Genomic DNA, 14,418 nt, shown 5'->3' with positions numbered 1-14,418 from the left:
TAGAGCTACTTTAAAATAATTATTTAATAAAGTAGTTATAATACTCCTGTATGTCAGCATATGTACATAATGAAAAAAAAACAACTTTTTTAAAATTTTGCATAATAATTGTCCTGCAAAAAGCAAATTCCCTGCTCAAACATGTTTCATTCTTCCTTACCTTCAGGAAACATTTCGATGTTTCATTGCACAGCAAAGACCAATAAACGCAGTCTTTGGAGGGGCAGTTGTCAGAGATGATTTTAAACTGTTATAGGAATTGGAGTTTATGCTTGAAAAAATGAAGGATTGAGTTGTTTTCTACATTCAGTATATATTAATAAGCAATTTGACACAGATGTGGTAGCTGCTTTTACTAATAAACTAGTATGTTTTATATTGCTATTTCGTTGGTGCTGCATACTTTAGGATATAACTGACAGAAAATGCAGTAGATACCATTGATACTTTAATCTTTCAGTTGTGCATTAAGAGCTGAAATTGAAAAGCTTTATTAATTAAATTACTGAAGTTTTAGTTTATTATTTTAATTTTACTCTTCTTTCTCAAGAGAGTTGTTTTGGTTACATTTTTAATAGCAATTTTAAATGTGCTCTAGAGACTTCTTACAGTGTGCTTTTGGCCATGTACTGTTTTGTTTAAGGTTCATTTCCCTTTCCTGTGTTTCACCAGTGGTCCTGTGGAAACCTGTCAGAAAGCTCCATGGCACAGGAGTACCACTTTAATTTGCTTATGACCTTTATTTTGGCTCCTCTGCCATACTGCAGGTCTCCACTGCCAAAACTAGTCTCCATGCAGCAAGGTTGCTGCCATCAGAAACATTTGCAACAGCCAATGGGCCACCTAAAGGCAACAAGCATTTTCTAACTACAATAAATCTCCATTACTTCCAAACCAAGTTGTATTACATGCAAAACAGCTGGAGTATCAGCAGGTGCATCTGATCTTTTGTTTGTAATCTCTTGCATACACAGACATGCATTGGGCTACCAAGTGTCAGTGTTTGGGTGACTTAGTCCACGAACACCTCTCATGAATACTGTGCTGCCACACTCAGTATAAGTGTTCTTAAGCAGAGGCAGCTCATACACTTCTCTTTGATTTTCTTGTTGCCATTTATATTGTTATTTATCTAAGTAGGAAAAAAAAATCATGTTCTATAACTTCATTCTTCTCCCATATAACCTACATAATTTTATTTGAATTTTTTATATATATATAAAATACATTTTCACATATATTTCACAGAAGTGACCTTAAATTTTTTTGAGTGGAGTCACAGTGGCTATGGTGCAAATTTGTTGGATAGTTTTGGATATTTTTAGGAGATAGTGGTGTTGAGATAGTTCAGATTTACCTTGTGGAAGTACTAGTGAGCTTGGATCATGTGTGTCCTTCCTTGCTTTTGAGCTGCTGTTTGGTTGGGCATACAGGGGTGGACTGTTGGTTAATTAATGAGAATTGCTCAGAAAAGATACCCGTAGGGAGGTCATAGCCAGGTGGGGTTGGTCTCTTCTGCCAGGCAACCAGCAGCAGAATGAGGGGACACAGTCTCAAGTTGTGCCAGGGGAGGTATAGTCTGGATATTAGGAGGAAGTTCTTCACAGAGAGGGTGATTGATTGCCCATTGGAATGTGCTGCCCAGGGAGGTCATGGAGTCGCCATCCCTGGAGATGTTCAAGAAAAGCCTGGATGAGGCACTTAGTGCCATGGTCTAGTTGATTGCTTAGGGCTGGGTGATAGGTTGGACTGGATGGTCTTGGAAGTCTCCGCCAACGTGGTTGATTCTATGATTCTATGTATGAACTATTGTCTTAGTTTAGAGGAGCAAGACAGATGCTCTCCACTCCTGCCCAAAGGAGTACTTCACATCGGACAGGAAAGAATTAGAAGTTCAAAGGGAAGTGCTATTCATAACTGCACGCAACAGTGCAAAAGCATAGAAAATACACAAAATCCATAGTCCACTTCAGCCACAGTTCTCCAGAAAATCTCCTTAGGCCACAGCTTTCAAAAACCTTCATCAAAACAGGCCACAAACCCAGGCCAGAAATGTGCACCCCCTCCATGCCTCTCTGACCCCCAGTACCAGACTGACGCAGCTACAGATTGTGCTTGCCAGCTCCAGAGAGAGCCAGGCCACACCAAGCCCCAGATGGCAGCATTGCCAAAGCTGAACCAGGCCTCTCACCCCGCACCAAACCCGAAATAAAGCTCTATGTGTCCTCCTGGGAGAGGGACGGAAAAGGGGAGAATCTGAGTCTGTAGCCAGTTTATATAGACATGGCAGAATTATGGGATGCGATAATAAAGTTACAAATTTCCTGGGTCCATCTAGTCCCTCTGGCGGCACTTAAGGAACTCCATGGTTCTTAAGGGCATCCAGCCTCAAACCATAACAGCCATGCAAAAGAATCCAGCTGCAGCAGATTGTTGACATCATCTTACAGGCACCAGTACAGGTTAGAGGCTGCCCTGCTGGAAAGCAGCTCCACAGAGAAAAGACCTTGGAGTGCTGGTGGACAGCGAGTTTTCCATGGAACAGCAATGTGCTCTTTGTGGCCAAGAGAGCCAATGGGATCCTGGGATGTATCAAGAAAGGTGTGTCCAGCAGGGCTAGGGAAGTTCTTCTACCTCTCTGCTCTGGGGAGGCCACACCAGGAATACTGTGTCCAGTTGTGGGCTCTCCAGTTCAAGAGAGACAGAGACCTGCTGGAGAGAATCCAATGGAGAGCCACGAGTCTGATTAGGGGACTTGAGCATCTCCCCTGGGAAGAGAGACTGAGATCCCTGGGGCTGTTTAGTCTGGAGAAGAGAAGACTGAGAGGGGATCTGATCAATGTCTATCAATATCTGAGGGGTGGGTGTCAAGTGGAGGGGCCTAGGCTCTTTTTGGTGGTGCACAGTGATAGGACAAGAAACAACAGGTTCAAACTAGGACATAGAAGATTTCACCTCAACATGAGGAGAAACTTCTTTACAATGAGGGTGACAGAGCGCTGGAACAGGCTGCCCAGGGAAGTTGTGGGGTCTCCTTCTCTGGAGACTTTCAAAACCCACCTGGATGCATTCCTGTGCAGACTACCCTAAGTGATCCTGCTGTGGCAGGGAGGTTGGACCTGATGATCTCTTGAGGTCCCTTCCAACCTCTGATATACTGTGAGACTGTGATCTTGTGATCACAATCAGGTTAGAACTGTTCAGGAAGAGCTTGACCTGCTGGCCACGCAAATATGAGATCTATGTGTGATTATAAGAGGCAGATGTTATAAACTTAAGAACTGCAGTATTTTCCTACACCAGGAAAAGAAATTCTTTAGATATGGCCTTCTGTTCTCAGTTAAAAGAAACGCTCTGATACTAAGTTGAAATCTTCATAGAGGTTTGATGTTTCCTTGGGGTTTATCTTGAGTCTGCACTGATGATAGGTGTTAGACTGGCATCAGAGAACTCTATGTTGAAGTGCAGGAATCTGAGATAATTTAAACCTATTCTTTGGGATTTTTCTTTTTTTAAAATACGTGTTAAATATTCAGATAAATAGAAAGGCTTAGAAAACCGTTTAACAGTTGAGTTTATTCTAAAGTCTGATCCCTATTGTATACACTGTCAGCTTTTTCTCACCTTGGAATAACTATGTGCTAGTGTTTTCTATACCTGCAGAGCTGTTCATGGCAATTACTTTGCTGTGTGAACTGCTGAAAAGGGTGTAAAGCTTTTCTATTGCCATCTTTAAGAAGTTTAGCATATATTAAAGAAAAACACATTCTGTTTGCTCTCCATATATTAATGCATTTTAAAATCCGTGAGCTAAGGCATTTCCATTATTCCCTTGTAATGTTTGTAAATCTTCACTTGAAAACCTTGGTCAGTAATTTTATGAACTGCATCTCTGCGCAGATGCTGTTCCTGTTAATCAATGATGACAGAGTAAAACCAATCAAATGCGCATATCATCTACCTTGCATTCATATCAAACATAGGGTCCTACCTGGGAGGACCAGGTTATTAGAAGGACATAGATGTTTGTTTTTAACTGTTACTTTATTTCTTATAAGGTTGGTAAGAAGTGAATTTTAGGAACAATTATGTGACTTTCATAAGATGCTTCATGCCGTAGTTTTACAGGAATTTATAGAATTTCAGGACTGCATCCTGCATGGATACAAACTTAAACACAGAAATTTTTACCTCAACTTGAGGAGAAACTTCTTTACAGTGAATATGATTGGAACAGGCTGCCTGGATAGGTTGTGGAGTCTCCTTCTCTGGGGACTTTAAAAACCTGCCTGGATGCATTCCTGTGCACACTGCTCTAAGTGATCCTGCTTTTGGCACAGGGTTGGACTTGATGATCTCTTCAGGTCCCTTCCAACCTTTAATATTCAGTGATTCTGTGATCCAAAAATAACACTTCAATCACTATCATCTGGATTAGAAGAATTATGCATGTAATTAAAATTTGAAAGATACTGCTTAACCTGTGTGAATTCCATTTGAGACACAAATAAACAAATACAAATTTGCATTTAAATGATTTTTGGTAATACTTGAAGTTTTAAATACCATCATAGGTAGTTTACTTCATATTCAGGCATTTCTGTCACTTCCCTGTTTGGACAGCAAGAACTGGGGGCTCGAACCCTTTGTAGTGCTTTTGGATTGGAAGGTTTATGGCTGAATTTAAATTCTCTTGGGTTCTCTTTTGTGGACAAACTGTAGCTCAGGAGCTACCACTGTGTTAAAACAACATGAAAAATCTGACTTGGAATGGGATACAGATTTAGGCTGATTGCAAAAATCCCTAGAATATTTAATGATGTGCAATATGAAAATATATGTAGCTGAAGAGGGAAAGGTTGCAACTATTACCTGATTTGTTCCAGAAAATGGAGTGTGGGGTGAAGCCAGTGAATGGAGCTGCTGGTGCTGGTAGTATTTCTCACAACTAGGAAGAGTAGGGCATTCCTGAATGGTCTAGAAGACAATGCTGGTTTATTAGGCAGTGTCTCCTACCGTCTGTGGCAGTCAGAGTCTCCTTAGACTGCTCTACTGACTGATAAGTATTGGCTCCAAGGGGTCAGCCAAGATGTATGGACATGACCCCTCACCACTGCACTACCAGGGACCAAGCTGCATAGCCTCCTCCATTGGTAGCTGAGATTGCTGTCCTCTAAGTCTTTCCAACATTTTTATTTGGAATCACTGCACTTCATTCCAGCAGTCATTCAGAACTACTAATTATTGAAATATTCTCACTTCTAACAGTGTTTGTAAACCTGTGTGATTCAGAGCAATTTAATTAATTATTGAAAACACACACAAAAAATGTATATTGCTCTCAGCCATATCAGACTACTAATATTGTGTTTACAGTGCTTTGTACTGTTGAAATCTTTGGAGCTGCTTGTCATGTCTGTATCAGTATACAAGTAAGGATGGCTGAACCTAGCACATCATAATCATAAACACAATGTTCTTGTCAAGTACAATGAGAGAAATCAATTGCTGTGACAATAATTGCTATTCAAAGTCTTGGTTTAAAAAAAAAATAATTGTTCAGCTATTTTTATTTTAGAATTGTGCTTTCTTCACAACATATCAATTAAAAGGTAGTCCATTTGCCAATAAAATAGAGTAAATAACATACCAGAAAAACAGTACTTAGGAAAACAGTATACATGATCTCTGAGGAAACTTCTGCAATGTTAATTTAAAAACATTAACTTAGATATGAGAATTGTTTTCTTTGCATGTATCTACACTATAAAAATGTTGTCTTTTTTCTTTTTTTAAAAAATGAATACTGTTGGGTTTTTTTTTCTGGTTTATTTTTTGTTTGGGTTTGTGGGGGGTTTTGTTTGTCTTTTTGTTGTTTTTTTTCCCTTTTTTCTTTTTAATTTGTCTTTTTCATGTTTAAAAATAAGGTAGTATTATTTAGAGACATTATTACACAGAATCACAGAGTGGTCTGAGCTGGAAGGGACCTCCAAAAGTCATCTGGTCCACCCCCCTCTGCAGTAGGCTGGGACGTCCTCAACTAGATCAGGTTGCCCAGAGCCCACTTGAGCCTCGCCTTGAATGCCTCCAGGCATGGGGCCCCAACCACCTCCCTGGGCAACCTGTTCCAGTGTTCCACTACCCTCATGTTAAAGAATTGTTCCTGACATCTAACTTAAATCTACTCTTCTCCAGTTTGAATCCGTTGCCCTTCATCCTATCACTGCAGGCCTTTGTACGCAGTCTGTCTCTATGCTTCTTGTAGGCCCCTTTCAGGTACAGCAAGGTTGCTATTAGGTCTCCCTGGAGTCTTCTCCAGGCTGAACAACCCAAGCTCCCTCAGCCTGTCCTTATAGCAGAGGTGCTTCAAACCTCTGATCGTTTTTGTGGCCCTCTTCTGGACCTTCTTCATCAGGTTCATGTCCTTGCTGTATTGAGGTTTCCAGACCTGGATGCAGTCCAAGATAGCATCACTGTTAAGATTGCTGTTTAGTGAAGTGGAAAAGAAAGTGAGATCAACTGGCTTGTCAGTCTGGAGGGATGCTGAACTATTGTCTCACTCAGCACAGCAAGTTCAAATAATCAAGCCATAATTGCCTTCATGGCCAACTCCTATTTTCAGAAACATGACTTGGGAAGAGCTTTTTGAGCATGTGTAAGTACACACAAGTGGGCAGTCAGTGAGGCTGCTTATGTCTATTAGTAAGCAGTGTGGACAAATAGGAGATCAGCTATTGAGTAAAATGGAGCTAAGGACCCAACATCTACACTATATGCATCTTGACATTTTTTCATGTTGGACTGGCAGCCCATTTGTGTCTAGAGTGTGCAATCTACACTTTCCAGTTCAGCCTCTGCATCATGGGCTCCAAGTTTGCTTCACAGCATAAACTAAAGCAAAACAGTGGTGGTGGTCAGGGGATTAATTAAAAAACCCACTCCACATCCACAGAAATGCAGGTGTACCCCTAGGAATCTCAGGACATGTCTACCACATCTATTTGAGCACGGAGACAGTAAGACAATGTCAGTGTGATGCTGCAGTTAAGTTAGGAGCCTACTGAGGGGTTTTTGTGGGTTAGAATGCTCTTGAGAAACTCTGCTGGCAGAGATGTTTTGCTCCCAAACTGAGTTTAAGTGGGGGCAGCTTGGGGCTTCTGCATGATGCTCAGCTATGTGGAACTGCTGTATTGGTGTCTTGTCACAATCACATAATCACAGAGTCAACCAGGTTGGAAGAGACCTCCAAGATCATCAAGTCCAACCGATCACCCAGCCTTATCTAATCAACCAGATCATGGCACTGAGTGCCTCAACCAGTCTCTTCTTAAACACCTCCAGGGATGTTGACCACAACACCTCCCTGGGCAGCCCATCCCAATGTCCAAGCTCTCTTTCTGGGAAGAACTTCTTTCTAAGATCAAGCCTAAACTTCCCTCTACACAGCTTGAGACTGTGTCCTCTTGTTCTGGTGCTGGTTGCCTGGGACAAGAGACCAACCAGTAAGTGTGAAGGGTGCTTAAATTAGAACCACATACAACTTTTAATTTTAATAGAATTAGAAGTATACTAGATTTAAGGCAAAGTCTGAAAAAGTGTGTGCTTTCATGCAATATGGAAATGCCTGCTGAATTATTATGCAAATTAATGGCTTAAGTAAAATCATAGAAACAACAATTATTCATGCATCAATGTTTACCTATGTGTTCAGACATTTAAATTTCTCTTTGCATGTTAAATAATAAGAGAATGAGAAAAGAAATAGCAAAGGATAGAACATTTTGGGTTGTTCTGTTTACTTTCCATTTACGATATTAGTCCTTAAAATATTTATATTTAATTCATGAAATAGTTGCTTTTACAGCACTGCAAAAATGAATACTTGCATTAAAATGAAATATTTTTTTTTTTATACAATAGGTAACTTACTTATAGGCATTAATATATAATGAAGAAAAAGAAATTCAGTAGTCTGTTCATAATACATGCATAGACCTAAGCTAGAAGAGGGTAGGTTTAGATTTGTCATTGGGAAAAAATTCTTCACCATAAGGGTGGTGAGACACTGGAATAGGTTGCCCAAGAGGTGGTGGAAGCCCCATCCCTGGAATTTAAGGCTAGGCTGGATGGGGCTCTGGGCAACCTGATCACACCAGATCAGGCTGGCCAGAGCCTCATCCAGCCTGGCTGCAAACACCTCCAGGGATGGAGCCTCAACCACCTCCCTGGACAACCCATTCCAGGCTCTCACCACTCGCATGCTGAAGAACTTCCTCCTCACATCCAGCCTGAATCTCCCCACTTCCAGCTTTATTCCATTCCCCCCAGTCCTGTTACTACCTGATAGCCTAAAAAGTCCCTCCCCAGCTTTCTTGTAGCCCCCTTCAGATACTGAAAAGCCACAATAAGGTCACCTGGGAGCCTTCTCTCCAGACTGAACAGCCCCAACTCTTTCAGTCTCTCCTCATAGGAGAGGTGCTCCAGCCCTCTGATCATCCTGGTGGCCCTTCTCTGGACATGTTCCAGCATCTCCATATCCCTCTTGTAATAGGGGCTCCAGAACTGGATGAAGTACTCCAGGTGGGGTCTGACCAGAGCTGAGTATAGGGGGAGAATCACCTTCCTCGACCTGCTGGCCCAGGATATGATTGGTTTTCTGGGCTGCAAGTGCACACTAGTGGCTTATGTTAAGCTTCTCATCCACCAGCATGCCCAAGTCCTTTTCTTCAGGGCTGCTCTCAAGTCAGTCACTGCCCAGCCTATAGCAGTGCTTGTGCTAGCATTACAATTGTTTGTTGGTGAGATTTACATTCATAAGTGCATAAAGTCATTCATTTGGGTACCCTGGGTCAGTGTTTCATAAGCAATCTGCTTTGCAAAGGCATCTCTGTATTTGCATGTCATTCAGAGTCTCAAGAAGAGAGTGGGAAACAGTGGACCAAGTCTGTGACCATGTGGATGAGTCTGTGTAAATACATTTAATTTGTGTACTCCCGCTTTTTTTTTTCCAGTGCATGTAACATTATATTATGGTGCAGAAAATAAATCATAATAATGCCTGAATTTAATTCAGATGTGACTGATTCCAGCCATTGTTTCTTACTATACATTTCTGTGATAGATGAATGACAGCCTTGGTGTTTTTTCCCCATGGAAACTTGTACACACTGTAGGCAAGTCACCACTTGATCTTTTTGAAAGGTGAAATGATGTTAAATCACTGTCAGTGAAAGATTTGCTCCGAGGTTTGGATATATTTTTTGGTGATCTTTCTCTCTGTTCTCTCCATGTTTCCGATCTCCTTTAAAAAAATGCAAATACCAGAATTTCAAGAACAAGTCTGATGGTATCAGTTTTCAGTAATACCTTGTAGAGTGATAGATTCATCTCCCAAGCCTGCTTACTACTGTGCTCAGTAAATCCTACTCAGTAGGATTCTCAGTAAATACTACTGAGTATTTAAGGTTGTTTTAACCCTTTCGTTTCAGCAAAAGGTTGATCATTTACACTAATCTCTAATTTATTTTTGGATTTTTTTTTAAATCCAAGGGAAATATATATCCTTTATTCTGTAAAAGAGGCCTGAATACAACTTAGCGCTGATTCTGTTTAAATAAATAAAGATTGCTGAAATAGGTACAATTGACCAATTATTCTACTGTATAATTTTGTTGTCCTCCTTACTATTAACCACTTTTTTTTCCACTCTGAATCATGCACAGAGTTCCTAGCTATTATGTATCAAAGTCTCATCAAAATTGACTGAATCTAATACTCTGGGAACCTTGCAAATGTTTCTAGGAATTTCTTTTTCTGACGTTGATCCTCTTCTGACTATTTTTAGCTGTCAGTGACCAGGTTTTAATTCATTTATTTTGCACTGCACTGCATGAATCTCTGTTTTCCCATACTATTTATGGTTGTGCTTTCTTTTCTTATATTCCTGACACAAGAAGGAGCTAAGAAATATAATGGGAGATCGGAGAGCATCCATCTGTACTTGTCCTGCTGTTTTAATTTTTCCCTATGATGTTAATGCCTGTATCATGTCTCAATTCCCTAGTGTTTGAAAACTGAAAAGAATTTATTTCCACTACTATTCCATTCCCATGTTTGAGTTGACTGTACTCTATTATGCCTTTTAAGTTCAGCTTAGTGTTTCTGAGATGAGGTGATGGGTACTTCAAGATAGGCTTCCTATAGATTCATGCATTGACTTCCCAGTTGTGGCAGTTTAGGCTGGGTGCCCCCTGCCACTGCCGCATGAGATACACCTCTGGTGTCCTGGGTGCCCACCCACAGGGGTGGACACAGGAAACGACGTATTTCTACCCATAAATCCTGCACCCTATAAGGCCATCTGCAAAGTCATTCTCTTCCTCTTTCTTCCCTCTCTGCTCCCACGGGAGATGTCCTCTCTTATCGGGTAATGCCGGGGGAGTATCCTCAAGGCCTCTTAGGCCTGTCTAGGCCTAATGCCAGGAGGAGAATGGAGGGGGGGGCAGTCTCAGACCTGGCCAGCCTGAGACTTGCCTAGCAGCGGGAGGGGGAAGAAAGAGCCCTGGGGGGTTTGGGTTTACCCTCAGGTGGGAAGAAGGGAAGGATTGGGAAGCCTCTGGGAATTCTGTGAGGGGTTCTGTACGCTTTGGGATACTCTTTGTCACTATGCTTTGTGGTTTGTAGTTCTCTGTAGCTTCACCAATTGCTTTTCCATTTAAACTTTCCATCACTCTCCAATCCGTTTGTGTGAGTCTCATTCTTTTGTCCCTTTCGGGGGCAAGAGACGATCTGTCTGGCCCCAAACCAGCACACCAGTGTTTTCTGTTTGTTTTTTTTTTTTTTTTACTTTATTCCTTTCTAATCTCTCCTAACATCCTATTTTCTGTCTTGACTGCCAGTAAACCTTCAGATGATACGTTCAAAGAACTATCTGCAATGACTTTGAGATCATTTTCTTGAGTGGTAATTGCTAATTTAGAACCTATCATTATGTATTTGTAGTTAGTTTTTCTTTCTCTGCATTGCTCTCAGTTCATTGACACTGAATTTCATTCTCTTATTTTATTGCCAAGTCACTTGATATTGTGAGATCCTTTGCAGTCAGCTTTAACTTTTATTGCCCTAAACAAGCCAAGGCTATTATCTCACCACAGCCTGAAACTAGGTTAGTTTGACAAAATCTGTTTTCTGTTTTCTCTTCATTAACATGAATTTTGATGTGTTTTTTTGGCTTCTGATTACTGAAAAAAAAGAAAGCATATTTCATGTGTGCTTACAAAAAAAAAATCATACAAATATGTTAAATATTTCACATTTCCAATGCTGTAACTTCCAATTATTGATATTATTTTATTTGTGTGTTATTATATATGATAACATATAAACACTATGTATGGGCTTCAAAGTGTGTGTCTTTGAAAAGCTTGTTTCTGGGTGTGACTTTGCATGTAAGCTAAACAATGTTATGACTGATGACAGGAGAGTTCAGTGGGTGACCCAGCTCCATTGACATACACAGCACAAAAACAAATGGTCTGAAGTTTTTCAGACAGAACTCTCAAGTCTGTTTTATTTTACTAGCTGTAAAGAATTGTTGAAGAAATTAATAAATGTGAATGACAACTTTCTAAGGAAAGAGAGATTCAGTTCTGGTTATAATGAACAGTCACACAGCAGAAGGCTCTCATAGTTTCTGGTTTCCAGTTCTCTTGAATATATTAATCTCTCTCAAATTCTAGCAGCTTTGAGTTCATAATTTTAAACAGAGTTGCTGGTGTTTCCCTGATTTATTTCTTTTGGAAGGGCTGTAGAGGAGAAGAGTAAGTGAGATGGCTTGCTATTACTTCATGCACAACATAATTTATAGCAACACATCAGTATTTTGATGTTGTCCCTGAGCATCTGTTGCAGTTACTACCCAGACAGTACCATTTATGGTAGGGATAATATTTTTAGGAAATAATATTTGTAAGCAGCTATTGGTTTAGAAAGCTTAAAAGATGATGCTGGCAAACTGGATTTAATCTGGTCATCAGTGGGAGGTTTTTTTCTGCTTTTCCTAGGTGCCAAATAAAAATCACCATCAATACGTAGTTCCTTTCAGAGGAGTCTGCCAAAAAGGGAGGAGGCAGCCAAAAACAGGTTTTAAAAAGTGAAATCAGTGCATGAACTGGAGGGGTGCTGTCACCTAAATGGTGAAGGTTCTCTGATGATTTCTGCCATAATGTGCTATGTGCTACTTAGATGTTAAGTCATAAGAAACTCTAAAGAGGAACTCTTCTAGGAAGAAATATAATGATATTATATATTATTCAGCAGAGACTCATGTAGAAGGGTGATTTACACTGAGATTCATCAAGGTGCAAGGTTGAGATTTCTCTTTTGAATTCTCTGAGGTTCTTGAACCAGCACTTACCCTCTCACATCCTTTTATTATGGATCATTGGCTCTTCTAACAATTTGCTATTGGCAGAGTGGTTCTTAGAGATACTAAACTGTTCTGATCTACTGATCAGAGCCAATCAAAATTCCGAGTACTTTTGTTTTTTAAAGGCTCTGTGCCAAAACTCAATAAAAGCTGAATCCCTACAAGGAGAGGCAGAGAATATAATTTCCATTCCATAAAAATCCCTAACTACCAAAGATCATTAAAAAATACTAAAAAAATGCTGGTCATTTGTGTTGGCTGTTAAGAGAAAAGTCAAACTTTGCATCCAGAAACAGATCCTTTAACTAGTTTTTCCTCTCAGGTTCAGAACAATCAGCCTTCTTGGAGCTAAACAGACAGCATTATGTCTTTAAAATAAAACAAACAAGCAAACCCCCCAAGCTGTTAATTTTAATTAAGCATTGTATGCCCAAACCACTTTATATGTTTGGTATACCTCATATATTTAGAATACTTTTGTCTTTCAAACTTGTCCTCATTCTGGTAGGATTTCTCCAGGGTGTTCAAAGAAGAAATTGATAACAATGAATTGTGAAAGCTTGTAGTGTAAAGAGTTTTAAGTGAGTAAGATGCTGATAGCAAACCATATTGATTTGTGTTACTTTAACCATCAAGGAAAGGTTGTGTTACAGAGAGTGACTTTTGAATGTAGTCAGAGCAGTGGTAGTTATTGTTGTCAAATATTCAGCTGATTTTCTTACTTGCAGACCCATGAATGATTGGGTGCTTTCATTCCATTACCTTAACAGTGACATTAAACTGCAGTTGCCATAAACAGCTTTCTAATAGTCTTTCTATTAAGGATAAATATTGAATGCCATAAGCTGTTACTTCTGGAGATGTATCTTCCAGGTTATAACTTCAGATCTGTTTACAGCATGATACAGGGAAACATTGATGTTCCTGCATGGATAATGATTATATTTTACAGTTATGCACAGTGCTCTCTGAACTATACTATTTCAGGGAATTCTTGGTATTTCCCTCATCAGTAAAAAGAATAAGTTTTGAAGCTTTTTGGAAAAACAGTACAAAACAACAACGGAAAAGAAATATTATAGGTGGCTAATTTAATTCAGTAGTTACAGGGTTATATTAATTGGAAACAGCAGATGTGCTAATGTGATTGAATGTTCTTCATGCAACTAGAAAATCCAGGTACTTTTATAATAGATGTTTTCCAGAGTAGTACACAATCTGACCAAAAAGACTTATTGTCACATGCAAACCTGATTCCTCCAACTCATTATACTCCCTGTGTAGGTATCATCCCTGCACCCCAGGAAATGATTCAGAATTCACAAAGTGAAGTATTAATTGGTATAATTTTTTGCTGTAGTTCAACCTGGGTTTTCATCTCCTACGTATTGAACATGCAGTGCATATTTGTTGAGACCATTCTGAGTATGTGGAGGATTGTAATCCCCAGACACTGGAGACAATAGCATTTTATGGAGACAATCACAGAAGTAGAGGTGTGCACTCTCTTTTGTCTTTGAACTTGGATAGGTGAACTTTGTTTGTCGTCCTGGTGGAGTTTAGTTTTCCTCCAGACTTTAATGTATTTTAATTACCTTTGATGCCCTAAAAACATGAGCTTTCTCAGACCATTATGCTACAATTATGATTTTTTTTGTTTGTTTGTAATTGCAGTTGTTTCTTATCCTTACTGCTGGTAGCCGCTGTCGTTTGGAAAATCAAACAAACCTGTTGGGCTTCTCGACGGAGAGAGGTATCAATAACTTTAAGATTATTGCAGTAGTTTTATCTTTCAGAATAAATTGAGAGCTTTAATAAACAATCACACCTTCACTTTATCCAGTATATACAATGCAAATATCCCTATAAACATTTATATAATTTTTTTTAACCAAGGATTTTGTATGGTGAAAAAATTAAATACATTGCAGAATAAGGTTGTGGAAAGCTAAATTTTCTTTATGGTGGAATATTAAGAGTATTTTAGTTGA

The 14,418-nt window shown here is 39.6% G+C and overlaps 1 protein-coding gene across 1 annotated transcript in view; it reads left to right on the top strand.

Annotated features, from left to right (window-relative positions):
- Positions 1 to 14,418, top strand: part of ATRNL1 (attractin like 1) — a 538,433-nt gene that overhangs the window by 283,454 nt on the left and 240,561 nt on the right. The window contains exon 26 of the mRNA XM_054382173.1: positions 14,102 to 14,180. Within this exon, the coding sequence (XP_054238148.1) occupies positions 14,102 to 14,180 (79 nt within the window). The remainder of the gene's footprint in view (positions 1 to 14,101; positions 14,181 to 14,418) is intronic.

The sequence above is a fragment of the Indicator indicator genome, chromosome 7 (genome assembly GCF_027791375.1).
Source record: "Indicator indicator isolate 239-I01 chromosome 7, UM_Iind_1.1, whole genome shotgun sequence".
Classification (NCBI taxonomy): domain Eukaryota; kingdom Metazoa; phylum Chordata; class Aves; order Piciformes; family Indicatoridae; genus Indicator; species Indicator indicator.
Note: the sequence above shows the minus strand (reverse complement) of the source record. Positions and strands in the feature narration are given on the sequence as shown.